Source organism: Maylandia zebra, linkage group LG5, assembly GCF_041146795.1.
Source record: "Maylandia zebra isolate NMK-2024a linkage group LG5, Mzebra_GT3a, whole genome shotgun sequence".
In the NCBI taxonomy this organism is placed as follows: domain Eukaryota; kingdom Metazoa; phylum Chordata; class Actinopteri; order Cichliformes; family Cichlidae; genus Maylandia; species Maylandia zebra.
This window is the reverse complement of record NC_135171.1, coordinates 17,339,817-17,364,546: the sequence shown is the minus strand read 5'-3', so window position 1 is coordinate 17,364,546 and position 24,730 is coordinate 17,339,817. Positions and strand designations below refer to the sequence as shown.

The window sequence follows — 24,730 nt, the reverse complement described above, 5'->3', positions numbered from 1 at the left end:
TGGGCTTGATTTGTCTCCTCCGTTGTGGTTGGCCACGCGTCTCTCAAGCTCTAATCTGTTCGGTGGGCTCCGGTGCCAATAATTCGGAGTTCCGTCCCCCTCAAACAGGGGTGTGTCGTGACGTCAAAGGTAACGAAGAGGTAAACAACTTTGACCGCGTGAGGTTTAAAGCGACACCGTTTGTCTGTGATCTCTGATTCAACGGAGACCCGGTGTGGGGATTACCGTGCTTAACATTAGACACGGTATGTCGTCCCAATAGGTGGAAATTGCCTCTCCCGGGCCGTGTTTTTTTCACCTACACAGGAATGTCTTTGTTTGCAGCTACGTGCAATATGAACAATATTGATTAAAAACGTAAATATTGCCACAACAGCATCGCAAACAATAACACACATCTGAAACAATAACAAGAGTTAAATCTGGCTCTAAATCTTTTATTTTATGAATTTAACCCCGCGAATTTTTTGACACTTCGCAGATGTGTGCAATGAGGCGTGCGTATCGGAGGGGTGTGTCTACTCTGCAGTACACTGGTAGGCTGGAGACGCAACGTCGCTGCATGGCGATGTTGCCATACATTTACAATACACCAGCGGTGGCCGAGTGTGCTAAAAAAAAACCCAACCCAAAAAACCCCTAGACGATTACACACCTCCACTACACGCTTTCACAAGCAAAATACGGTCAGTATCCTGTGCTCTAGTGCATTTATTTATTTTGTATTCATTTGTTTATTTTGTCGTAATTTGAGTGACGTTTCTTCGGAAACCGGCTTTGTGCGTAAATAATCTCTGGGATGTAGTTAAAATGGTGGTGGTGTGTGTGGTATTAGGCCCAGCAGTGGGGGGCCTGAGTGAAGGTCAGAGGTGTGTCTGTAATGTAAACACCATAAAGGTCTTAGATGTGGAGGGGAGAGGGAAAAAGAGAGGCGGCCTATCCGGTCCCAAGTATCCTTTTCCAACTAATTGTAAAAACAAGCGGTAGATCTGTGCCAATTACAAAAAGAATGTCGATGTCAGTGCAGCTTTGAATATGATACTTTGTAAGCTCCTGTTCAAGTCGTAAAGTGTAATTTTTGCCGCTTTACAAGGCCTGTGTTTTACTGTAAAAAATAATACCGCTTTAGAATATTGTGCATGAGCTTTACCATTTTATATATTACTTGTTTGTGCTACCTTGAAATGATAATACAGGCACACACACACACACACACACACACACACACACACACACACACACACACACACACACACACACACACACACACACACATATAGGCCTATCTTACAAAGTACATGGACATGTTGCATAGCCACCTCTGTTCATCAGATTGTATCACGTACTTTGCTGCCTCACAAGCCTTCCAATTATCTCTGCATTGATCTAACAGTGCTCGAGCCACAGTATATTGTGCACTGCTGTTCTGTTTTCTAAATCCCCTGCGAGTATAGCTTTGGCTCTAAAACAGCAAGAATTTTTTTTGCAACAAACATTCCCTAAATATTCTGGTCCATTCCTTGTCTGAGGGTTTTTACATTTGGTACCCCCTGTTTGGCAAGGATTAGCCACAGACCACTAAATAATTTGACTTGAACCATAAAACCCAAAGGTATGTGCAGAGTTCATTGTCGACTACAGATGTTTTTATGCCAGGTTTTCTATCTGCACCGCAGAACTAGCATATCCAGAGCCCGCCAGCACCTTAGATATGTGTCATAAGCTTATTAGGTGTTGATTCATGTGCAGTAACTGGTAGTAAAGTGTGTGGGTGTTAGGTTAATGCTCATGGAGAGTTGATCCTTGTCCTGTGGCTTGGGCTATTTCCAAGTCTGGCACCAGCACTAGATCAAGCCATTCTGCTGCAAGGGGTTTATTTGGCTCCACAGCACCCATGTCAGACATGTATCCTGGCCCAGCCATTTTGTGTCCTCAAATGCTCCGGCCCTTCTCCGTGAGCTGGCTTGCTGTTTGGAAACCAGGAGAGTGGAAATAATAAATCAGAAACACTGACCCACTAAAACTATGGGAATAGTTTTCGTGGCACTAGTGCAGACACATAAATAACTTTCATAGTAACAGAGCTTAAACTGAAATATGCTCTAAGGACAGCTCGATTTCACTTTTGGCTATTATGCCAGGACACCAGCTGATCACACAGCCAAACTGCAATGGGGCTTTATGTGCACTTTGTATATTATAATGCATTATGATATTTTTATTATAGCCACAAGTAAAATCTATTGTGCAAAATAGTGCTGATGCACTGAAAGTGGAAAATTAATAAATTACAGAGGACGTCTGAGGGACAGGCTCAGAGGTCTGACAGCAATTGCAGAGCCTCCAAGGAAAGCCCAGCAATGCCAAATGTGTCTGCCCAAACAAACACATTCTACATGTCTTTTGAGAAGAAGAAGAAATAGTATATCTAACAGTACTCAATTATCCAGAGTGATCAAGAGTGGCCTTGGGTCCACCAGATCATGTAAAGTACCTGAGAGCTTTTGGAGCTAGATTGTGAAATCATGTGTTGATCAGCTAGTAGATGTCCTGCTGTGCAATGCAGCATGCATCCATGTTATGCCTATGAAACTCAGGATATCCTGCTTGAGGCACTGCCACCCTGTTCCACTTACATCTGTCATCATCGCATGCCTCGGGCTGCTGGTCAGAGCCCTCATGGGCTCACTTCCCCCAGGCAGTGTAGACGGTCGGCACTTTAGACAAGCAGCAGCTCAGCTAAGGGTGCCAGCACTTTAACCCCACAATGCACTGTCTCTCAGAGAGAAAAGCAACAAACTGTAAGTGAGAAGATAGTTGATTACAACAAAGCATTCATAATATTCCCCTCATCCACAGGGGACCGTGTCTGAGCACCATTATGTGCAAGTGAATCCTATACTTGGTGACAGGCAGGCTACTGGTGGTGAAAATGGGCACTTCCTCCACTGTTGTTCTCAGCAGTGCATGCTAACACCTACGGCAGTTCTCAGTGATCACACATATCTGTGGCAGAGCCTCATGTTTATCGGTCTGAGAATGACACAACAGCCGCCACAGTTCTCACTGACGAAGAAAAAAAGTCTAAATATTTCTGCACCTAAGCAACAGTCCAGTTTTTGAGAAAAAGAAAACCACAAAACACATATCTGGATGCAGAAATCAAAAACATAAATCTGACAGTTTTGGATAAAAATATAGTCATGTTATGAAAAAAATACATTTTTATGTAGAGATGTAAATCCATCCACATATTTCTTGTGATATGGTTTCAAGTGATGAGAGTGGAAGTAAATGCGGCCATTGCCAGGAAAGAAGAGCCCCGGTGACAGGGGAAGATGAAAGGCATGATGCTGGGATTCAGGAAGCAGCAAGGACAAGGAGGAAACAACATGATCAATATGTGTGACGTGGAGTCAGCACTTTTCGATTCCTTTGGCTCAGTATTACTGGGTAATGTAAACATCAAATTCAACATGGCTCTGAACATCTTTAGAACCTTTGAATCTGCTTGAATGAGAGTAACTGCAGCAGCTGCATCACTGCATGGTGTCCGGGCTGCGCCATGCTGAACTGTAAAACTATACAGCAGGTGATGTAAACAGCACTGTTTTTCAGCAGCAATAAATGGCCATCCCTCTAGGACATTTACCACAGGAGGTGCGTGAAGGAGAGCAATAAAGTCAGGCAGGACCAAAAGCAACCCAGTTCTCAACTTTGCTTTCTTCTTCTTCTTCTGTTTTTTTTTTTTTTTATAATTTAAAATCGCTGCTAGAATTTAATTTGCAGAGCTAGCAGGTTCAGAACAGTATAACCATCAGTCTGGTAAATTAATAACTGAATATCGCCTTTGCCCATTCCACCTTCAGTACCTGTACTACTATATACTAATTTTAATGTACCTTTGTTTGTATGGTCTGTTGAAGTCAACAAAACAAATGCAGTTCTTATTATATGTGACTTAGACTTTAGTGATCTTTAGTCTGCATTCACTCTCTGACTTTATAAATTCCTTTTTCAGCTTCATTTTTTAAAAATGTATTTTATAAATGTATTTTTTTAAATAATTACTCGTGGTTGGGCGTTAGGACATGGAAGCTGTTCCTGGACTTTATAAGCCACGCACACGCAAACACACATTGAAGACAGTTACGTGAGTTGTTACATGATCCGCTTCTTGACTAGGGTGCGGCGAGACCAAGCATGTTTTTATTCACAAAAAATCTTAAAGAGAAATCCTGGACTTGTACTGTTTTCCCTTCAGAACCTCGCCAGGAGCAGCAATGTGGAGATCCAGTTGCTTATTAAAGTTCCTCTAGTTCCCTCTTCTGGAAGAATCAGGAAGGACATGTCTACTCGTCACACGTGGGTCCTTGTGATATAACAAAGCAACAGTACTAAAGCCCACAGGGTTACATTGCTTCAGAGCAGCATAGAGCTATTCAGCCATAAATCCCTGCGTGCCTGCCAGAAAAATGCATTTTTATGCAGTAGTTGAGCTTATTCCAGCAATCGTGACAAAGAAGCCTTTTGTTGTTTCAAAGGAACGAACGGGGGAAAAATACACAAGCATAAGCAACTTATGGCTCTCAACCCTTTCAGGTGATTTAAAATTTGAATATTGGACAGAGAACCTGCTAAACAACTGGGCTTGAAAAATACATAGGTGTGCGGTTATCAAGTACCCTGGAACACCTGATGTAGTTACTGTGTCGTTATGTTCATTACACAAACCCTTACCTCAGTACACTATGTCCATGGCGCTTCAAGTGTCGATTTGAGTTAATGGCTTGCGACTTATTTTCTTGGATTAATAATTTCAAATGTATGTAATATTTCTCACCTATAATGCTATTGGTTAGAAATAAAGCCTCGCTTTTCACATTCATAAAGCTTCACGGTATATTAGTTTATAAATTTAACTGAATCCACACTTAGCGCTAATGAAATTGGGGAAACTTTATTTTGAAAACGACGCTTTTATTTTGTCAAGTCGTATCGGATAACGAGTAGCTAGCTAGATTCTAAAGTGATTATCCCGTACGATACAGGATTGTATTGATTTTATCAAACATGTCGGTTAGGCAGACGTGGTGGACAGTTTGCATCTTTACATTGATGCTTCGAATATAACGAATTAGCTTTTGTTTCTTATTCCGACACGGTCAAGCCTCTGAAGCTATGATTGTTAGCTTGGTTAGCTTTATATATACGTATATATGTGTGTATCCAGCAGTGTCCGAACACCAGATAGTTGCAGCGAAAAGCCCAACGTTAGGCAAGATATAACCGGAGAACTAATGTGTTTAATCCTAAACGACAGGTTAACAGCGTAATTATTACCAGTGCTGACATTGGGAGAGAGTATGATGAAACATATATACGTGTACTTGAAGCCGTATGTGCGCAGCGCTAACGTAACCGGTCCCATGGTGTAATGGTTAGCACTCTGGACTTTGAATCCAGCGATCCGAGTTCAAATCTCGGTGGGACCTCGTCCTTTTAATCGATGCGTTGTGATTCCTGTCGTGCCTAAATTATGCGTTCAAAGGCTGAGATGTACCAAATCAAACCGGCAGCCAGATGTTTGCAATTAGAACGTCACAACTAAGCTATCACCTGTTCTTTGTAAGTAACACAGAGAAGATGATCCTTTAAACTGAAATTGTCTCAAGATGTGCCTAACTTATAACTTTAATTATGAAGACACTACTTGGTTTCAGAACACTTGCTTTAATGTTCTTGTCAGATATGACATACATCATTCTTTTCACCACCTCAGACACCTAAAATATATTACTTCTTGTACATAAAAATCCAATATGACAAATAATAATTGTGCTGAAGTCACCTCGATACTGTTTCAGTGTACAGAAAAAACACAAATAGCAAAATGAAAAATGTATTTCAAAAAAGAAAAAACAACAGTTCAAAATATCACAATAGTCTTTGGTTTTAAGTGAAACAGTTCACTCATGAAGTGATTATTAACTAAAAACTTCTCTATGCGCTTTTATTATGACATTACCAACATAAGAAAAGTTGTTCATATTCATGTAATGCTTATGACCTCTTAACTTACTGCATGTTTGTTAAAATCTATTTTAAGATTATATTTTACATTACAAAATTTTTTGCTAGATAGTCTGCATTTTAAATTCTGGTTAACATAATGCTCTATTGTAGTTAGACCTTTATTAGTATTCATGCTGTGAGGACAAAACTGATAATGTTTCACATTTATATGTAATGAGTGAGTTAAACTGCAGCCACACCTTTGCCTTAGATCATCAGAATACACACTTTCATGAATCTACTTGCTTTACTCTTTCCAGTGTTTCATAAGTGCAACTATACCAGTTTACCCTTGAACACATGACTCTTACTTCCTGCCACATTCTGAGCCCTTTTTCTTCAGCTTTTGATACTGATGTATGGAAAATGTTAGGAAAATAACATGGATGCTTGCTCATGCAGTTTCAAAAGTTTGTTCATCATGTGAACAGTTTGAAAAATGATAACATAAATGATTTTAACAACAATAATAAAAATAAAAGATACAAACACAAAACCAATTAAATCTCTTTTTCAGTCTTATTCAGCAAATATCACCAAGTTTCGGTCAATCACTGGCTATTCCTCTAAATAATACTTTGACCTACAGAGCAGTGATTTGTCAGAATTAGATTCTCTTATAAAAACAGTCATACAGCCAAGCACAGTGATGCAAATTGTATAAACACAAACAAAAATGGTATATACACACACTTCATGAGAAAATATGTCAAAAACCATTTTAATGTCTTCCCCAGATCCCTAACAGTTCAGAGAGGTTTTTTTCCCCCAAAAAATTCTCAGTTTTTCTCATCTCCGTAGCTGTGGTCCCAGCATGACTTTGTTGATAAAGTTGACGATTGCTACAGCTGGTTGCTCGGGGTCCATCTCTGCAAACAGGTGACACACATTCTCTGTAGCAGTGCCTGTCCGTCTCGCCACAAAGCCAAACATCCTGCACCAGAGGGCAGACACAAGAGGTCAAAAGAAAAAGCAAACCCCATTTAACACTGAGGGAAAGTCAATTTTCTTTTGAAAATCGAGTAGCAAATCCAATGGTGATCAATTGCCATGCAAAGAAGCACATAGTGCCAGCTGGTATTGTCACTGATAAGGGAAAAACACTGCCACACAAGCACTTACTTGCTTGACGTGCTATCAGAATTAGTCCACCTGAAGCACGGGTACACAAATAGAGACAAAGTGACAAGGACACAGAGACTGTTTTACTAGGGAAAAGAGTAGCAATATACATCCATTTCTCACATAAAAAAGCGAATATGCAACTCACAAAGAGAACTTATATTAGAAAAATATAAGTCATTACAGCAGCGACAAACACACGTCTGTTCCCACCTTTACTAAAGATAATCAACAGTGACATAGAAACAAGGGTAGTTTTTTATTAACATGGATAAAACTGGTTTTAGTTTTAACGACCCACCTCTGATCATGAGGATCAAGACTGCTAAAGGTGATACTGTTGATTGGGTAGTGTCTCCTAAAAAATAGCCTGTGTAAACATACATAACATTAAGTCTGGCATGAAAGAAAGACTTAATACTTCCTATGATTGTTTAATACAATAACAAATACCACAAAATTTACAAATAATACTCATTAAGTGAAACTGACGCTCTTCCTAATATGTAACATTGTAGTGATTCATAAGTACCTTCTCTTGCTGTCGGTTAGTGTGATACCCTGAGAGGACACTTTGAAGTGGACCATGGTTGCCACTGGGCGTGGATTCAGAGACAAAGTGAACTTCGTTGCCTTAGAAACTGCTTCGGGCCCAGTTAACGACTCTGTTTCCACAGAGTTCAGGTAGAGGACGTTGCACGCTGGTTCATTAGGGAAATGACAAAGATTATTATTATTATTAATATTATTCTTACAGGTCAACATTGTGAAAATATGGAGCTTGAGAAGTACCTGCTCCTTGTTTGAGGAGCTCAGCTGCAGTGCTGGTATTTGTTGCACTCTGCATTTCCTGAAGCTCCCCAACCAGATCTGAAACATGATGAATTTCATTTAAGGCTGTAAAATGCCTCCTATTCATAGAAGAGCATTTAACTGTTCTCGCATAATAGATTTAGTTGAAATCTAATTAAACAATTAATACCTTTTTCTGGGATGTGAAGAGGACATGGCAAAGAGATGGGAGTAATTGAATGCTGGTACACCAAGGCGGATAAACTTCCTGAGACAAAAAAAAAAAAAAAAAAAAGGTAAGAAGATTGCAAATGTGACAGATTAGAAGGGATTAAAACACAGAAAATTGAGGCTTGGAATATAGTAAATATTCAAAAACTGTATGTAGATTAAAATGCTAAGTTTCTCACACAACACTGAAAATGTGAAATAAATGGCAGCATTTGCATCTACAGTGTAACTAACCAAAGTAGGACTCATTCTGACAGCCCTTGATCTTCACTCCTCGCGGCCCAGACTCGATCAGGAAGTGTCTCACCAGCTGTTCCAGAGGATCCCCTGGGAGACAGGAGATTGAAAAGGAAGGAAGGATGAAAAAGGGCTTGTTTTGCTGCCAAAAATCTTCTATAAACATAAACGAAAATACAGCATAATGTAGCTGATATCTTTTATTCTGACCATATTATATTTATTATGTTCACCATGAACCATTTTAATACATTAACACACTGTATCACCATCACAAAATAATTTATTTGGCGTTTTTCAAAATGCAGCCATCAGTGTGTCTTTAGATGCTTTGGTAAATGTCCATTTTATTTCTTTATTTCTTTCTGTGTTCCAGTTTGCATGCTTTATGGGCCCTTTATACCAGCCATTTTCAACCTCACAAACAACACTGCATAGCAAAAGTGCCATACATTCTTTGGCGCAAGTGGTCATTTCGGCTGATTATGCACCTCTCAACTTTTGTAACTTCACCCAGGATCTGATTTATTTATTTATTACCAACAGTTTAACTATATATCAGTGCAGAAAATCATAGATTCACTCATAATACAAAAGGAGACATTGCAACACTGGTTTTGACTTCCTCTGATTTGGAGGTTTTGTCTCAGTGGCGACACGTATTGTTCAGGAGAATACTACAGTGACAAGTTGTGCCCTAGAGAACAGTAATTGAGCCCTTGGCAACCATTGGCCTCTAGGGAAAAACGTGTATTCACTAACAAGTTGCCAAGTTGGTGGCTGGAGGAATTGAGGCACAGAGGTGTACAGTGCTGTACTGAAAACATCCGGACATCTGTAGTTTGCATGGAAGACGCTGAAATGTATGGAAACACTTGCCAACTGCTTGCTGCGAGCCATATGCAAATCAGACACATAAACTGTCAGCCTTCAGAGTAAACATTGTGCTTTCTGAAATGTATGGGTTGCAGTGGTAAGGCACAATTTTACTTTGAATGCAGAGGTTCTCTGTTTCCAGTTTGTGTTGCACTCATTCAAGTTTTACTGTCTCTTGTCGAGTAGTCAGTGAGTGATTGCAGACAATTTGATACCTTCCATGCAAACTACTGTGTGCAGCAAACATTATTGTTTGCAGTTATTGCCTTGGTTACTAGCAGATTGCTGCTAACAAAGAGGTTTTAGCTGCAGCAACGAATTTCACCCAGCAGCAGCCAGCAACCTCCAGGAACTGCTTGTCAAATTGTTGGGCAATACACCGGTTCACAAGTGAGAGGTTGCCTGGGGGTCGCCGATCAGTCTCTAAGCCTGTGTGACTGAGGCATTATAAACAAGCTAAACTTATGATAGATACCTTTGCTCCAAGAGAAGTTGGCATTAGGAGGAGGGGTAGCCACCTTGAGGGCCAGGCCATAGGCACCCTGGAAGGAATTGCTATCTCTGATGAGGAAACTTCCTGGCTCCTTGTCCTTCAACACAGCTATGGCTATGGTAGAAACATTAGAGCTATGATGTAATGGCCCAAAACAGACACACTGACCATAATATGAGTTAAATACGAACCATCCTGATGTATTAAGTGTTCCTGATACTACCAATTCATGTTTCATTAAAGCTCTCACCTTGGTCTCTGGTGATGCCTGGTTTGTACCAGTACTTGGAGCTGTCCTGGACAAACTTAGCATTGACCCTGATGTCTGGCTCCTCCCGGCAGCTGTGCTGTGCAGACCCCCTCCTCTGCTCTCCAACAGCAGGGGAGAAAGTAACATGATGTGTGGGGGAAGGAGCTGAGGAAGCCCGAATTAGAGAGTTGTGTCCATTTAGGGATCCTGCTGTTGTGGAAAAGCGTTTCTTCTCTGGGAGCGGTGGCTGGATGGTGGGGATAGTGACTGCAGTGTACCCAGTGTATGGAACATGGGGGACATTTAGTAATGAGTAGTAATAGGATGCTGAGGGAAAGTTTGGTGTATGGTATCCATCGGGAACAGGTGAAGGCGGTTTGGTGTCAGCTGAGCTGTTTCTGTCTGGAGTCAAGCTTTGTCCTGCTGTGTCTGTAGCAGATGAGGAGTGCAGAGGAGAAGACTGTAGCTCCGGGGAACCAATAGGAGAATTTGGGAAAGTGGTGGAAGGGCTAGAACTTAAACTAGTTGCTGGATTTATGGATACACCTCTGCTGCTGTCTGATGGGCTATCATTAGGGAGGGCAGAACCATTGAGTTGCACTTGAACTGGGGTGATAATGACAGTTGCATAGCTTGAAGCATGTGATGTGTTAGATCCATGTGCATGTCCCGTTACCTTGACTGCTCCAAGCTTACCATCAGGACTGCTACTTTCAGAAGACTCACCTGATGTTTGCACGGGGTTGACAGGTATGATTGAACCTTGAGTTTGTGTTTCTGTTGGTTTCACATTTTTGTTACTTGCGCTGGACTCTTGAGGTGTTGATGTGTCTTGGCTTTGAGAAGGACTGTCGACATTTACACTAATGAAAAGACCACATATGATAATTTTCTTCATATCTTTATATGTAGCTGTATTTTCCAGAATTGTGAGATGTCAGAAAGCAAAGTTTCACTCACCTGTCTTCTGTGTGTGTGGGGCTGCTGCTACCAATCAGTGTGTAGTCATGGTCAGAGTCTGGTCCAGGGGTGCTTGATTGTCCATTAGAATCAGACTTAGTTTCTGAATGTTGGGATATCTCATCTTCTGTGTCTGTCTTGGCCTTTTCGACTTTGATAAGAGAGATTAAAATATATGAGATGAAAGTATAACATAAGAGAGTGATGATGATAAAAGAAGGGGAAAAAAGCATGTTAACCCATCCACTTAGTCCTTTCCTCTACCTTTGCGATGCTCATTGTGCATTTGGTCTCTGGATCCCAGTGGGGTTTCGGGCAGCTTTCCTTTTGCAGGTGATGGGCTATTAGCAGGTAGAGGGGAGGCTGATCCAGAGTGATATCCTGAGGCATAACCTCGACTCTCATGGCTTTCAGCTGGAGATGACTCATAAGGTGAGCAGGGACAGGAGTGGCGTGGCTGTAAGGGCGTGTGGTATCCACTGTTGGCTCCATCCCGTATATCTATTAGTGACTGGGGGATTGGGTAGTTCTGGTGAGGTGCAACAACAAATCTAGGGTGCTCTAGATTTGGACCTCGGTCCAGAGAGGGTTGGTAGAGATGAAATACAGGTGTATTGGATTTGCACTGCCAAAATTCTGCCTCTCTTGCTATGTCCCATGGATTTTCAGTTTCCCATTGTGGAGGTACACCTGTTCCTTGAGACCAGTGTATTGTTTCTGATTGGTCTGGGTAAGCTGAGTGTATTGTTTTAAGTGAGGCTGAGTGATGTTCACGTCTGCAGGAGCAGTCTTGCCAGGGACAACCAGAGGACTGTGCAGGAGAGCCAAAGAACATCTCTCTGTAAGGGCTTGATGGCTGCGGCTGGTTGGATAGATGAGACGCTGGGATGTGGCTGGAATAATGAAGAAGGTGACACTCTTCCCCAGTGCAGAGTCTATTTGAGGCTGGCAGGGTATGGCTGTGTGGGTGTGCATGATCGCGAGTGGAATAAGGGTAACATGGCCTATGGACAAAAGGTAGAGGTAGAGGTGGAGTTGAACGTTCCCATGGCAACTCTGGTAGAGGATGGACACTGTGGCGATGACATAGCTCCATATGAGCTGAATGAGGATGAGGGGACACTGATTTGGATGGTAAAACTGGCAGAGTTTGACTTTTTGGATGATTTTTAATGCTTTTGCAACGTCCAAGACAGTGACTGTTGGGAAGACAGGGCTCTCTGTCCCTCTCCAACCCCATGTCACCACACTTTATACTTGCTTGTCCGCAACACAAGTGCTCTCGTCTCAGCCCTCCAGGACCCAATGGGTCTGTATCATCTAATATAGCTGTTTCTCTGTCCCTTTCTTTTCCTCTTGTCTTCTCTTTTGTTTCGTCTTCCCTATTGCTTCTCCTCAATGGATAGTCAATATTATCTCTTTCATTAATGGATAGAGCGGTGTCAGCCAGGTGATCAGAGGGGACTGAGGAGTAGCTGGAATTTGAGGTGTAGGTGAGAGTCTTGGATTGGGTGGAAGTTTGAGTCTTCACTGTTGGGCTGGTAGTGAGGCAGCCATTGGTTGATGCTGGTGAGGCAGTTGCTCCTGGTCCACGTCGCTTCCTCACTTGGGCGTATAAGCTTCCATCCAGCGGTCCCCTTGTATGAAAGATATCTAATAAAAACAAGATGGAAATCTGATTCCTCCTTCTTTATCTAAAGCCCATAGTCAAAATATGAAGAAAGCTCACCTTCTTTCTATTCTAATGTTTCTTTCAGGACTCAAGAAAAAGAATCCAGTCATTAGCAGGTCTAAAAAATAGGTAACTACAACCTCAGATGAACTACAGAATATGACATACTACACTGGGTCATTATTTATCCGACTAATATTGAGCTAAAATGAAGAAACAGTGTGTCAAAAAATAAGTATATTACTGTTTCTAGAGAAATTAAGGGGAAAATTAGTCCAAACCTCAATCCAGTTGAAATGCTGTGGTGAGAACTTAAGAGAGTTGTGCATAAATGAATGTCTGCAAACGTCAATGAACTGAAGAAATGCTGTAAAAAAGAGTGAGTCAAAATTCCCCCACAACTATGTGACAGACTGATAAAGTCATACCAAAGATGATTACTGCATATTATCACTGCTAATTGTGGTTCTACAAGCTACTGAATCATGGAGTGTACTTAGTGTTTCATTGGACTGCGTCTGCAGTTGATCTGAGGTTGTATTTATCTCATTTTAAGCCCTGGTAAGGACTAGATGATTTTTTATTAAATAAAACAGAAGACTTAACAGAATTTGACCATGGCTGTAGATCTTAGATGTATATGTAAAGCATTTCTTACTTTCCATGCTGTCTTCATGATGCAGATTGAAATTCTCATAGGAGTCCCATCTGACAACAGGATCCGAGGTGTTATATTCCACTTTGATGGAGGTGTCATTCTGGTGGTATTCTTGACCTCAAACACAAAGTTTTTATTTGAAACATATTTACACATAGCTCATTACTAATATATTAGATTTTATTAGTATTTATGAGTGGTGTCCTGTATGTGTATTGTTTTTACTTTATATAGCTATTGTATTAAGCCTGCTGGTATAGCAGAAGCTAAAATCAAGGAGTTTCATGCCATAGAATAGAACCATGAAGTGTTGAACTTAATTTAAAATGAGAAAGAAGAGACTGGGTGCGAGGAATGCATGAAATGATTCAAAGATATGCAGGTAACAGTGATATTTACCTTTTATTTTTTCTGGTCCATTAGCGAAGATAAACTCCACTGTAGCATCAGGGGGGAACCTGTCATCTACAGAAAGGCAAACATAAAGGAGTGACTAAAATATCCAGACCGTAACTACAGAGAGACACCAAAACAAAGTAAATAAATAAAGATACTTGCTTTTACTCTCAGCATAATGGAAATAAATAGGCCAAAAAAGGAAACAGAGGACGGCACATCATAGAAGTCTATCTAAAATTAGCTTGTTTTTTAGTTTCATACATAAGTGTGGATTTAATATTAGTTGTATATTTTATGCATGAGTCAGCATGTAGCACTTAGAGGTACTGTCCTTAGACTGCTGCTTAGTGAACCACGTTAAACCATTTCTGTTTCATCTAAGCTGACGCTGTCCTTTGCTATTTGTCTCTGAAGACAAACAAAACAATGGTCTGAGGAATAAGTGGGTCTTGAATAATACAGTCATGTAAACAATTTCAAGTTTGCAGCAGAATTATGCAGCAGAAAGTTTCCTTTTTGTAATATTTTATGCTGTGAGGCAGAGTCTAAACAACCATGCTGCAGTTATTTAGAGTACTAACAGTACTAACTCCCCTTGAAGATGGGGTGGAGCCAAGGGATCGCAAAGGGCGGCAACAATGACACAGACTAAAGTTTTACAACCACACACAGCAAGTAAACATCAAGTAAGCCTGCTGGGGGTGCTATGCACATAATTACAGGAATAGAGTTACAGACAGTAAATGCTCCTTTTCAGAACCATTGTAGCTAATGTCTTTATATGTGCACATTTCAAAGAGCACAAGTCATTTCAACAGTAATTATGTTATGAGCTTTACTAACAGTTACAGAAGAAAAAGTTTGGCTAATGCTCCAGTTTTAAAAGAAAATTCAATTAAGAGTGACATAAAAAGCTTGTGATTGCTCAAAAAAGTCGAGAAACACTTTGAAAATAAATCAGATCTCAACAGGGAAAAAAATCATGCTGGATATCTGTCCTGATATGACTGGGTAATGTGAAAGAAAGGATGCCACATCGTTGGATGGGAAGAAAATTATCACCATGTCAAAGACACCTCAAAAATCAAAGTGAAAAAAATTATGATGCAGCAGGCTAGTCCAATTTGTAGAAATTTCGTTGCAGCAAGTCAAAATTGTAGTCAGTAGTTTGTATGAAGCTGGGCATTGTCGTGCACCTGGAGGAACCCAGGACCCAGCGCACCAGCTTAGGGTCTGATAGTGGGTCTAAGGATAACATCCCGATACATAATGGCAGTCAGGTTGCTGTTGCCTAACCTGGAGAGGTGTGTTAGTCCCTTGATGGATATGCCTCCCCAGACCATCACTGACCCACCATCAAACTGGCCATTTTGAACAATGTTACAGCCAGCATAAAGTTCTCCATGGCTTATCTGGGCTTTTTCACATCTGTCTCATGGGCTCAGAGTAAACCTGCTCCCATCATCTCAAATGCCAGTGAAGCTCCAAGGTGCCAGGCAGTGAGCACAGGGCCACTAGAGGACGTCAGGGCCTCAGGCCACCCTCATGAAGTCTGTTTCTGATTGTTTGGTCAGAGAGATTCACACCAGTGCTCATCCTGTTTCTCTTTGCAGAAAGGAGCAGATACTGGTCCTGCTGATGTGCTAACCACCTTCTACAGCCCTGTCCAGTTCTCTTAGAGTAACTGCCAGTCTCCAGAAATGTAACTGGCCAAATCAATACTCCAGAAGTTTAACTGACTTAATGCTATACTTTGATTAAAAACACTGTTCTTTTCATTTTTGAGCAGTGTAGACATAAGGAATGATGACATACCTCTACATTGCTGTTATGTCTGCAAAACAAATGCTTAAAGTGAGTTACAGAAAAAGTGACGTTGTCTGAAACAAATGACTGTAGTTACCAGCATCAGTTTCTATGCCCAATTGTCTGACTCTGTCATTGCTTCAAGCTGGCATTTTTTTCTTGCCATTCCATGCTCCTCCAAACAACTGACAAACTTTGGACTTGTAATTTTATACCTATGCAGGCTTGGTCGAGTTCACTCTTGCCAAACCACAGCTGGGCTCCATGAACAGTACAGGTGTGGAACTGGACTCTAAAGACCACCTCTCTTTCTGTTGCTCGTCTCCGCCAGTGGTAGCACTTTACCTATGGACAAAGATGCATATAGAAAAGCAGTGTACAACGATAGTCTCAAGATATTGATAGCAGCCCCTTACACTGAGATAAATAAAATGCCTTCTTTTATTCCTGGGCTGCTAAGGACTTATTTTTATCCTCTTGATGGGAGAAAATGATCATGCAGTCTCGGGAAGATTTAACTCTTAAGTGGTTTAAAAATAATCAAGCACTGTTCAAAAGTAAGGTTACAAAAGTGCATCAGAGTCAGGAGGGCAAAAAGTGTTTTGTGTAGCCGTTTTGTTAAGCGTGGATAAAATCCTGACTACAGGATTTAGCTTAAAAAAAACAACACGCAGTAGTGTTGTAGTTATTGCAGTGATGTACTGTATGTATTTGTGGATACGGAGAGGATAGAAATCAAAGAAAGGTTGTAAATTACTGACATACAGTTAATCATGTGCTATTTCTCACCATAATGTCCCCCTTCAATAGTAGTGCTGGCTCCATAGTCACGCACAGCTTTCTTGCCCTGGAGCTTTGTGGATCACTAGACACACACACACACAGGTACACGCAAAAAAATGGACAGTCCATCTTAAAATACATAAAACAAGTCAAAACATGCCACAGTTGGGTAAACACTGGCAAACAGCATAAACTTTAACATAAGCAGAGTCCCAGCTCCACCTAAACACAGACAGAGTCAACATGTGTGAAAGAGACTGAGGGAAGGAAAGATGTCTGCCCGCAGGAGGTGAGCTGAAAACACACACACACTGACCAGTTACTTACTAGACTCCTGAGGTATACACCAGTTGAAGAGACTGGTAGATTTTCAGGAAAGGATAAAAACCTGCAAATACAGAAATAAGTTTAGGGATAATAAAAAGGGTAAGAATTTGCAGACAGAGGCTTTGTTGCCCCCCCCCCAACATTGTAAAACACTGACTGTTCCCACTTTCACACTGAAAATTACCATTTAAAAAAAAGTGCAGCCTATAAAACTGACCTCCTCCTGCCTGGAAGTTTGGTAGTGAAGGAATGAGGATTTGGTGCAGGAACAAGGGATTGCTGTTCATTTTGATGGTACCTGACAACAAACCACCAAAGTAGTAGATGTATCTGTCAAAGATAGGTGAAGAAATGGTGTGATGACACAGTGACTGAGGTGATAACTGCAACACAACAAGAAAAGATTAATGGTGGGCGGAGGAAATGGATGATATGCAGGGGATTGACACCTCTTCTGAGAGGACTGCAGGGAAGAGGAGACTTTATCTTCACAGAACTTCCTCATGGCCAATGTGGTGAGGGCCTGGTCGGCTCTGTGAACACGGGCAGAAGTGTATTAGTTCATTCATTATTTCTTGAGCTTGATGTTGATGAGGTGTATGCTAAGAGGAAGTCATGAAATCTGTTGGTGGCTTTATCTACAGATTTAAACAAATCCACAAAGATTGTTTTAGTGGCTTTTTTGGACATAAGGACTCATTTGTGCAAACAGTAGATCCTTACATATGCTGGCATATTGAGGCTAAGAGCAGACTAATAATCAAAATGCAGATTACCCCGCTGTTATCTTGCTGTAGTGCATATAGGCTGCCACAATGACCCCTGTTTTTCCTTTGTTCCCCTGTCAAAACAAAAATCAAAGGGATTATCAAATCAGTTTTACTGGTGTTATAACTTTTTAAGCGCAAAGGAATCAGATGAGTATTCAGACTACACTGACTTTGCAGTGGAGGACCACTACATTGTTTGGATCAGAAGTTAGCCACGTCTCCATGGCCTTACAAACAGCACAGATCCTGTCCAGGGGTGGAGCATGAAGATCGGGCCAGGCGTAGTCCTGCACCTGCATCGCAGAGGAAGATATTTCAAATACTAGTGGTTTTATGCTTTGTAAAGTATTTTCATTAACCCTAAATATACATATAAATGTACCTACAGTATATCACATACATTGCTCATGCACTTCGGTGATGTCTTAGTAGCCTGAGTTATGTGTCAGATGTGAGTGCCTGTACCTTTGGATAGAGTCTGGTGATGTCATGTCTCTTCTCTGATAAATTTAGAAGCTGGGGGAAGGCAGAAGAAATTTACAAATCCAAAACTCCATTGCTTGAATCTAATATTAAACATTGTTATGCCTGTTTTGAATTTTATGTTTCTTATTGTTTCAGTCTTTCACACTGACCAGAAACTTATCTTGGTGCTTGGATTTCAGCATGGAGGCCACTTCCTGTAGGTTTCTGCGGTACTGCTGCTCCTCCAGGTCTGGCAGGAAGAAGACTGAGATGATCCTCTCTGTGATGTAGGTGAGGTCAAAGTCGTAGTGGCGCTCCATCACGTGCTCCATCACCTGTTCCACGCTTTTACTTCTGGACATTGTGAAAATCCATTCTTTTAGTTCAGGCAGAGCAATAATTAATGTCCTCACTGTAGATTTTGCTGTTGTCTGTGTCTGTCTGTTATAAATGCACAAAAATGCCTTTTTTCTTTGGTTTGAATGTGTTTGTGTTTTTGATCAGGCTTTGCGGTACCTTGGTATGGAGCCTCTCTTTTTCTGCGAAGTTGATTTAGTGGAAGTGTGCTGCGAGACAAGCAGAAAAAGATCTCAGTGCTGCACTCACATCATCATAAAAATTTCTCTGTGACAAAAAACATGTGATCCCCCCCCTCCAGAGCCTACCACTTCTGGTGTTGAGGTGCAGCTGGGAGTCACCTGAAAGGAAAGAAAGCACGTGGTTGTTTCTTTGCAGCTTTAACAGACCCACACATATACATTGGGAGGAAGCAGCTCATGCCAAGTCATGTGTTTGGTTTAATGCTTTTGGTGCAGCTCCAGCAGTACAGATGAGGAGATGGAACGCTGTGGAATGAGGAGAGCTGATGAAGAGGATAGTAAAATTCACTCTCGCTCTCCTCCGTCTCAGAGCAGCTGGTTTCAGGAAGAAGCTGTCGGTCAACAGATGCAGCTGTTCCTTATGATGGACTAGTGATGGATGACACACGTAGAATGATCTATACGCTCAGTGGTGCGCACAAGCGTAGATGTTTAGAAACAAACTTCAACAGCTGCTCATGTGTACATGTGTGTAAACAATTGTAAAAAAACAAAAACAACAAAAAGCCTGAGGCCAAAGAGTGTTCTTTCAATTCTCAGTCATTGCTAAATGGTGTTTATTGTGCTGACCAGGCAGCTGAATAAGCAGCTCAGGCTATTAAGAAGTGCTCAATAAAAATGATTGATTTCACTTTTTCATTCTTTTGGCCTCTTTAGAAAGAAACACTGATAGATAGACTTGAGGGGGACTCAACATGTGGCATCCAGTTCTTGTAGTGATGAGCCAAAGGTAAGTTGCCAAAACTACAAACACACGTATACAGATGGAGAGAGACAGAGGGAAGCCGAGGTCATTTGAACAGAAGACAGCCACTGCTATGACAGTAAACTTTAACAGGTTCCTGTAGCTTCCTCTGTTCTGGATTATTTGATACTTTTCGGACTCATCTGGAGGTTCTCGTAAAATGTAAAAATGTTTAATGCGGCTGAAATGATAGAAAGTAAGAGGGTAAAGAAAAATGGAAAGAAACGCATGGATAAAAACGAAAAACATTCAGCAATCCAGTGCAACTAAGGGCCCCAGTAGTGCGCTTTGACAGGTGACACCATGTCAGGTTTCAACCTTTGAACTTTCCCACGAGATTGAGCCGCCCTCTGTGGCTGTGTTGGCAAGTGCTGACAGGCCTCAAGCAACAGGTTAACTAGTCAAATGCCAATCACAGTGAACCACAGTGAAAGGAAAACAGGAAAATCTGTGACCATGCAGGATTACATTCACTAGCTCTGTGGTGACATAACAATACATTAAGACTGTGGCTGCTTTGAACACTGTCTTTAGTAACCATCTGCTGTCCAAGCATCTGGTCATTATCAAAATCAGTCTGCAGACCCCATGACCAGTTGACTGGTTAGCATCTGGGAAACTTTTATTTCCATGGCCTGCGTTGTAGCCAGCAGACAAATTTCTTTTTCCAACAAGGAATCAGTGTGTTTATGAATGCAGATTATTTTTGGATAGGCAAAGGTTTCAGGGTTGCATTTAAGCTATGCAATCCATCTCTCCGTGCAAATTTTATTCCTGCATGCAACCAGAGCCTGCTCTTCATGATAGATCAAACTAAGTACACAAAAACAGAAATTTTCTTGTAAGAAAAACCTCATCCTTTATTAAAAGGTTCTATGTCTTTATGCACAGCATCTGTCAAAGTAAGCCACTAGTACAAGCTGTGTTTCTTATTGAGTACTTAGTAATAGATGGCTTAGTTAGCATTAGCCTGTCTCTTCAGGCTCACTAATGTGTTTGTTGTTTTCATGTTCAGTGACTGTATCCTTTTAGCTGTGTGTGTTAGCTCAGCTTGGTTTTAAATAGACACAATAAATGTTATGTAAAATGCAGCACTGTGATGTGACGATCACCAAATTAAGAGCTGAAGCAGCTGCATCACGATTGCTATTCAGCTTCTCAGAAAGAGACTATATTACACACTGGCGCGCCAAAACATTATGACCACCACTCATATGTTGTTGGCTCTTTGCATGCTACAAATAACAAAGGACATATTAAGCCACTGAAGTTCTCTGAAGGTGTCTATGGTATCAAAAACTAGAGATCAGCAGCAGATCGTCTGAGCGTTGTATCTTGTTGGCGAGGAGAGGTGCCAGTCTGACTTATTCCTACTGCTACACTATTGTCAGTGAGTTTTCTGAGAAGTAGAACACAATTTATTTTAAGTCACTTTAAAGGAGCTTTGAAACCAGGAAAATTGGATTAGTTTAGTGTTTTTGGCAAGAGGACAGTCGAACTGAGATTTCTACCCAAAATAAAACTTTCAAATTTCACAGTGCACATTTTCTAATACACAAAAAGCAGATTACAAGCAACGTTGCAGTGGTGACAAGTATTACACGCAGAAGGTTTAGGCCTGTGTGACTGGAAAAAAGGGGGACGTAAATGAGCATGCAACCTAGGGAGGAATGAGTAAAAAGGGGAGTGAATGGGAAAGGGCACAATTGCTGCTTCATAAATTAGCTCCTGCTGAAATTATAAGAAGGTCGTGTTATGTAACATCGTGTACCTCCTATATAAAGACAGACAACCAGCATAACAACACTTATTTATTCAGCATAAACGTGGGACGCTTTAGAGTCACTGAGTCCATAAAGTAGTTATAAAACTTATAATAGGAAATGAAAGAATGCAGAGATTCAGCCACAGGGGATAACTCTTTTCTTAACAGGTTTAATAAAGGTTGTTACTGGATAAAGTAGTCAGTTCCTGGAAGGAACAGTGGGAGACAGACATAACACATGCATGTGTACCCATGTATAAACATGAACATGCACACACGCACACAAAGAAGACCAGGGTTTGAACCCAGAGGCATAGAACATAGAAATACAGCAGGAGAAAGACATCAGAGTCAACAGGAAGCAATTTGCAACAGGATGTCAGCGCTGCTCGGCCTAGGTTCACACGTAACGCACACACAAATTACACGCAGAGCATACACGTGTCTTTGGTAGCTCTGCCAGCCTCAGGGTCTTCATTAATGCATGTGGACTGTAAGCTGGAGCCACTGGGAAAGGAGCCATCTGGTTCAGTTTGTCTCGTTGATCAGTCAGCAATTACTGAGGTGCCAGTGACAGCACGCGACCCCCCTACACCACCCCCCGCTTCAGGGGACTCGACGACTGTTACTGAACTCATTAGCCGATCGATTTATCAGGTGAAACGTCTTTTTTTTTTGTCAATGAGAAACATCCATCCATTTAGTTTCTTTGGTTTATCTTGGTAAAAAAAAATGGTAGTGCTGAGCAAAGCAAGCAATTGATAACAAAAAGCTGGCCTTTTTGAGATGTTTGCTTCCTTGCTGGCAGCTAGATGCCAATATCGATGCCACTCTCGTGTGCATATAAAATAGGACGCTACAGCTGATAGCTGTCTCACAAGAAAGAGTAAAAATGAGGAATCACCAAAATCGGCGAAAATCTAGCTCCTGCTGTCTGCTTCCAGTCTGAATCCATCTCAAACAGACAGACGTGTGATAACTCTTGGCAAGAAAGCAAATATTTCCCCCCCCCAAAATTATCTTTGAAAAGCTCTTTAATGTTTTCTTTCACAGTGTAGCTTAACAATAAATAAATAAATAAATCCCTGACTTTTAATCACTGTTTAGATCCACACTCTTTCCAGATGAATGTGCCTGATCCCATCTGCCGGTGGATCACTGACTTCCTGACGGACAGGAAGCAGCATGTGAGGCTGGGAAAGAATGTCTCGGACTCCCGGACCATCAGCACCGGCTCCCCTCAGGGCTGTGTTCTTTCTCCTCTGCTCTTCTCCCTGTACACCAACTGCTGAACCTCCACCCACCAGTCTGTCAAGCTGGTTTGCAGATGACACCACCGTTACTGGACTCATCTCGGACGGGGACGAGTCTGCCTACAGGAGGGAGGTTGACTGTCTGGTGTCCTGGTGCAGCCACAACAACCTGGTGCTGAATGCCCAGAAGACAGTGGAGATTATTGTGGACTTCAGGAAGCACACAGCTCCACTCCCCCCCATCATCCTGACTGACACCCCCATCACCTCTGTGGACTCATTCCGCTTCCTGGGTACCACCATCACCCAGGACCTGAAGTGGGAGCCCACCATCACCTCCGTCATCAAGAAAGCCCAGCAGAGGATGTACTTCCTGAGGCAGCTGAAGAAATTCAACCTGCCAACACGGACGATGATGCAATTCTACACTGCAATCATCGAGTCCATCCTCACCTCCTCCATCACCGTGTGGTACGCTGGAGCCACTATCAGGGACAAACAGAGACTGCAGCGTGTTGTGCGCTCTGCTGAGAAGGTGATTGGCTGCAGACTCCCATCTCTGCAGGACCTGTACACCTCCAGGACACTGGGGCGTGCAGCTCGGATCTCAGCTGACCCTTCTCACCCTGGACACAGTCTGTTTGACCTGCTCCCCTCAGGCAGGAGGCTCCGGTCCATTCGCACCAGAACCTCTCGCCATAAGAACAGTTTCTTCCCCTCTGCTGTTGGACACATGAACAATAACTGTATGACTGTTCCCACCACTAACACATGACCCTACGCTGTGTTCACTGCATCATTCCATGTTTGCACTGATCCCCACCTGCACTCATGTATATATCTATCTACTTAGCACCAAAAATTCTTATTTTTATGTTTATTTAAGCGTTATCTGACAGTATGTTTTGCACTAAGCACCGCAGCAATTTCCTAATGTTGTAAACCTGCTCAACATTTGGCAATAAAACCCTTTCTGATTCTGATTAAACTTTCCCTCCTTTTAATCCCATCCACAGCACAGCAACTGCAGCTGGAATATGAATCTGATCTGACCACTGCCACATCCTGAATTATTCCTGGGAGAGGAAATCCAACACAGAGAGATCTGTCACAGCAGGGAAGGCAGAAGATAAATGTGAGTGTCTGAGACACAGGCGTCAGCGTGCCATGTAGAGGGAACGAGCTTCAATCTGACAGTCAACTCAGAGCTGACATCACGCCCCAGAGAGGGAGAAGTGAGTAAGCCTTCAAACCAGAAAGTGGAAAAATCTAAATTACCAGGTTTATTCCATGTTCTGTACTCTCACAAAAAAGTCACTCATGCCCAAAGTTGCTGAAAGCTAAAATAAAATCTGTGGGCTTTTATTTTTAGCGGCTGGAGAGATTCATGAGGCTTTACCTGAAAGCGCAACACGCCCTCTTTCTCGTCTTGTTAGCAGTCTGCCTTTCATCCTCCTGTCATCTTTGATCCCTCGTTTCTCTATTTCCTACCTCCTGGAGTCTGTCGCCCCCTTCTAATCCCCCCTCTCTGCCTCACTACTTAAAAAGCCGTGGGGCAGGATGACCACAATCATCCCTGCCATGAAATGCAGGCATGCACTCCTCCTGAATAAACAACGTCAGATGACAAAGAGCACCTCGATAAGCATCACGCGCATCAAAAGCACAGCACCAACTAACTAACAAAACTGACCCATGGGATAAAGCAATAAGGGCTCAAAGTGAAAAACCAAATGTCGAGGGAACACAAAGTAGACATAGGAAAAAAGGAAGACAGGAAGAGGAAAGAGGAGAGGCAAACAGGGACAGTAAAAGAGACTGACCGCTGGCCAGGAGAGAGATGTCAACAGCTGAACATGCCTCCTGACCACTGACACAGAGCAGAGAGATTTCTCAGAGCTATTTTAATAGAGCTCCTTATTTTAGACTAAATGTCCCCCAGAACACTTACAGGCTCATTTTGTCTATTTGTCTGTCAATCATCCCACAAAGTCTCTTTTTCAAGAGATCTGGCAGTCGATTTTGAGGAATGTGTCACGTGGCTGCCTCATAACTAACATACATTTGGAGCTGGTCCCATTGTCACCGCATGCCTTTTGACATTCAGCAACTGGAAAAATAGCAGCAACTGAATCAAAACTTTCTATCTGCATCCCCTGCGCAATACAGTGACATCATCTAAGCAGACACCATTTTTTTTAAAACATTGTTATGACCCTGTTAAGAAAATGGGAGCTGTATAATTCCTGGAATATTAAACAAAGCATTACGGTGTGGCTTAGCCTCTCAGGAAATTAAAAAATATAAACGCTTTGAGCGTGCATCTGTGTGCACCCTTGTGCCCGCCGATGCTTTATTGTTGCTAAGGTGAGTAAAGCAGTAAAATTAAATTAACCTTGATAATTATTTGTGGACAAGTACATCATGGTTATAAAAAGCAGCAGCAGCACAG

At 41.8% G+C, this 24,730-nt stretch overlaps 1 protein-coding gene, 1 long non-coding RNA gene and 1 other non-coding gene across 11 annotated transcripts in view; 2 read left to right on the top strand and 1 right to left on the bottom strand.

Moving 5' to 3' along the window:
• Positions 1-114: 114 nt before the first annotated feature.
• On the top strand, positions 115-24,062 carry LOC143418608 (uncharacterized). Of its 3 annotated transcripts, none has more exons than XR_013098624.1 (4): positions 115-245; positions 482-686; positions 18,117-18,207; positions 23,295-24,062. It is a non-coding gene; the product is annotated as an uncharacterized LOC143418608 (long non-coding RNA). The 3 variants fall into 3 exon arrangements; XR_013098623.1 differs by lacking the exon at positions 23,295-24,062 and adding an exon at positions 18,421-19,174; XR_013098625.1 differs by lacking the exons at positions 18,117-18,207; positions 23,295-24,062 and adding an exon at positions 3,277-3,610.
• On the top strand, positions 5,424-5,495 carry trnaq-uug (transfer RNA glutamine (anticodon UUG)). Its single transcript has one exon. It is a non-coding gene; the product is annotated as a tRNA-Gln (tRNA).
• LOC101467852 (tensin-2) overlaps positions 5,714-24,730 on the bottom strand; it is a 36,105-nt gene continuing 17,088 nt past the window's right edge. For 6 of the 7 annotated variants that reach the window (XM_004545147.6, XM_004545150.6, XM_076883882.1 and 3 more), the window contains 24 exons: positions 18,582-18,614; positions 18,433-18,482; positions 18,087-18,270; positions 17,917-17,967; positions 17,622-17,744; positions 17,458-17,522; positions 17,131-17,214; positions 16,899-17,011; positions 16,682-16,742; positions 16,361-16,436; positions 15,787-15,916; positions 13,766-13,831; positions 13,367-13,483; positions 11,301-12,689; positions 11,037-11,187; positions 10,077-10,939; positions 9,809-9,940; positions 8,455-8,547; positions 8,180-8,257; positions 7,990-8,067; positions 7,730-7,898; positions 7,499-7,567; positions 7,198-7,227; positions 5,714-7,009 (listed from right to left, as the gene is read on the bottom strand). In XM_004545147.6, coding sequence (XP_004545204.2) covers positions 6,865-7,009; positions 7,198-7,227; positions 7,499-7,567; positions 7,730-7,898; positions 7,990-8,067; positions 8,180-8,257; positions 8,455-8,547; positions 9,809-9,940; positions 10,077-10,939; positions 11,037-11,187; positions 11,301-12,689; positions 13,367-13,483; positions 13,766-13,831; positions 15,787-15,916; positions 16,361-16,436; positions 16,682-16,742; positions 16,899-17,011; positions 17,131-17,214; positions 17,458-17,522; positions 17,622-17,744; positions 17,917-17,967; positions 18,087-18,270; positions 18,433-18,482; positions 18,582-18,614 — 4,350 coding nt within the window. In that variant the 3' untranslated portion in view covers positions 5,714-6,864. The remainder of the gene's footprint in view (positions 7,010-7,197; positions 7,228-7,498; positions 7,568-7,729; positions 7,899-7,989; positions 8,068-8,179; positions 8,258-8,454; positions 8,548-9,808; positions 9,941-10,076; positions 10,940-11,036; positions 11,188-11,300; positions 12,690-13,366; positions 13,484-13,765; positions 13,832-15,786; positions 15,917-16,360; positions 16,437-16,681; positions 16,743-16,898; positions 17,012-17,130; positions 17,215-17,457; positions 17,523-17,621; positions 17,745-17,916; positions 17,968-18,086; positions 18,271-18,432; positions 18,483-18,581; positions 18,615-24,730) is intronic. The other variant, XM_004545148.6, reaches the window with a different exon arrangement.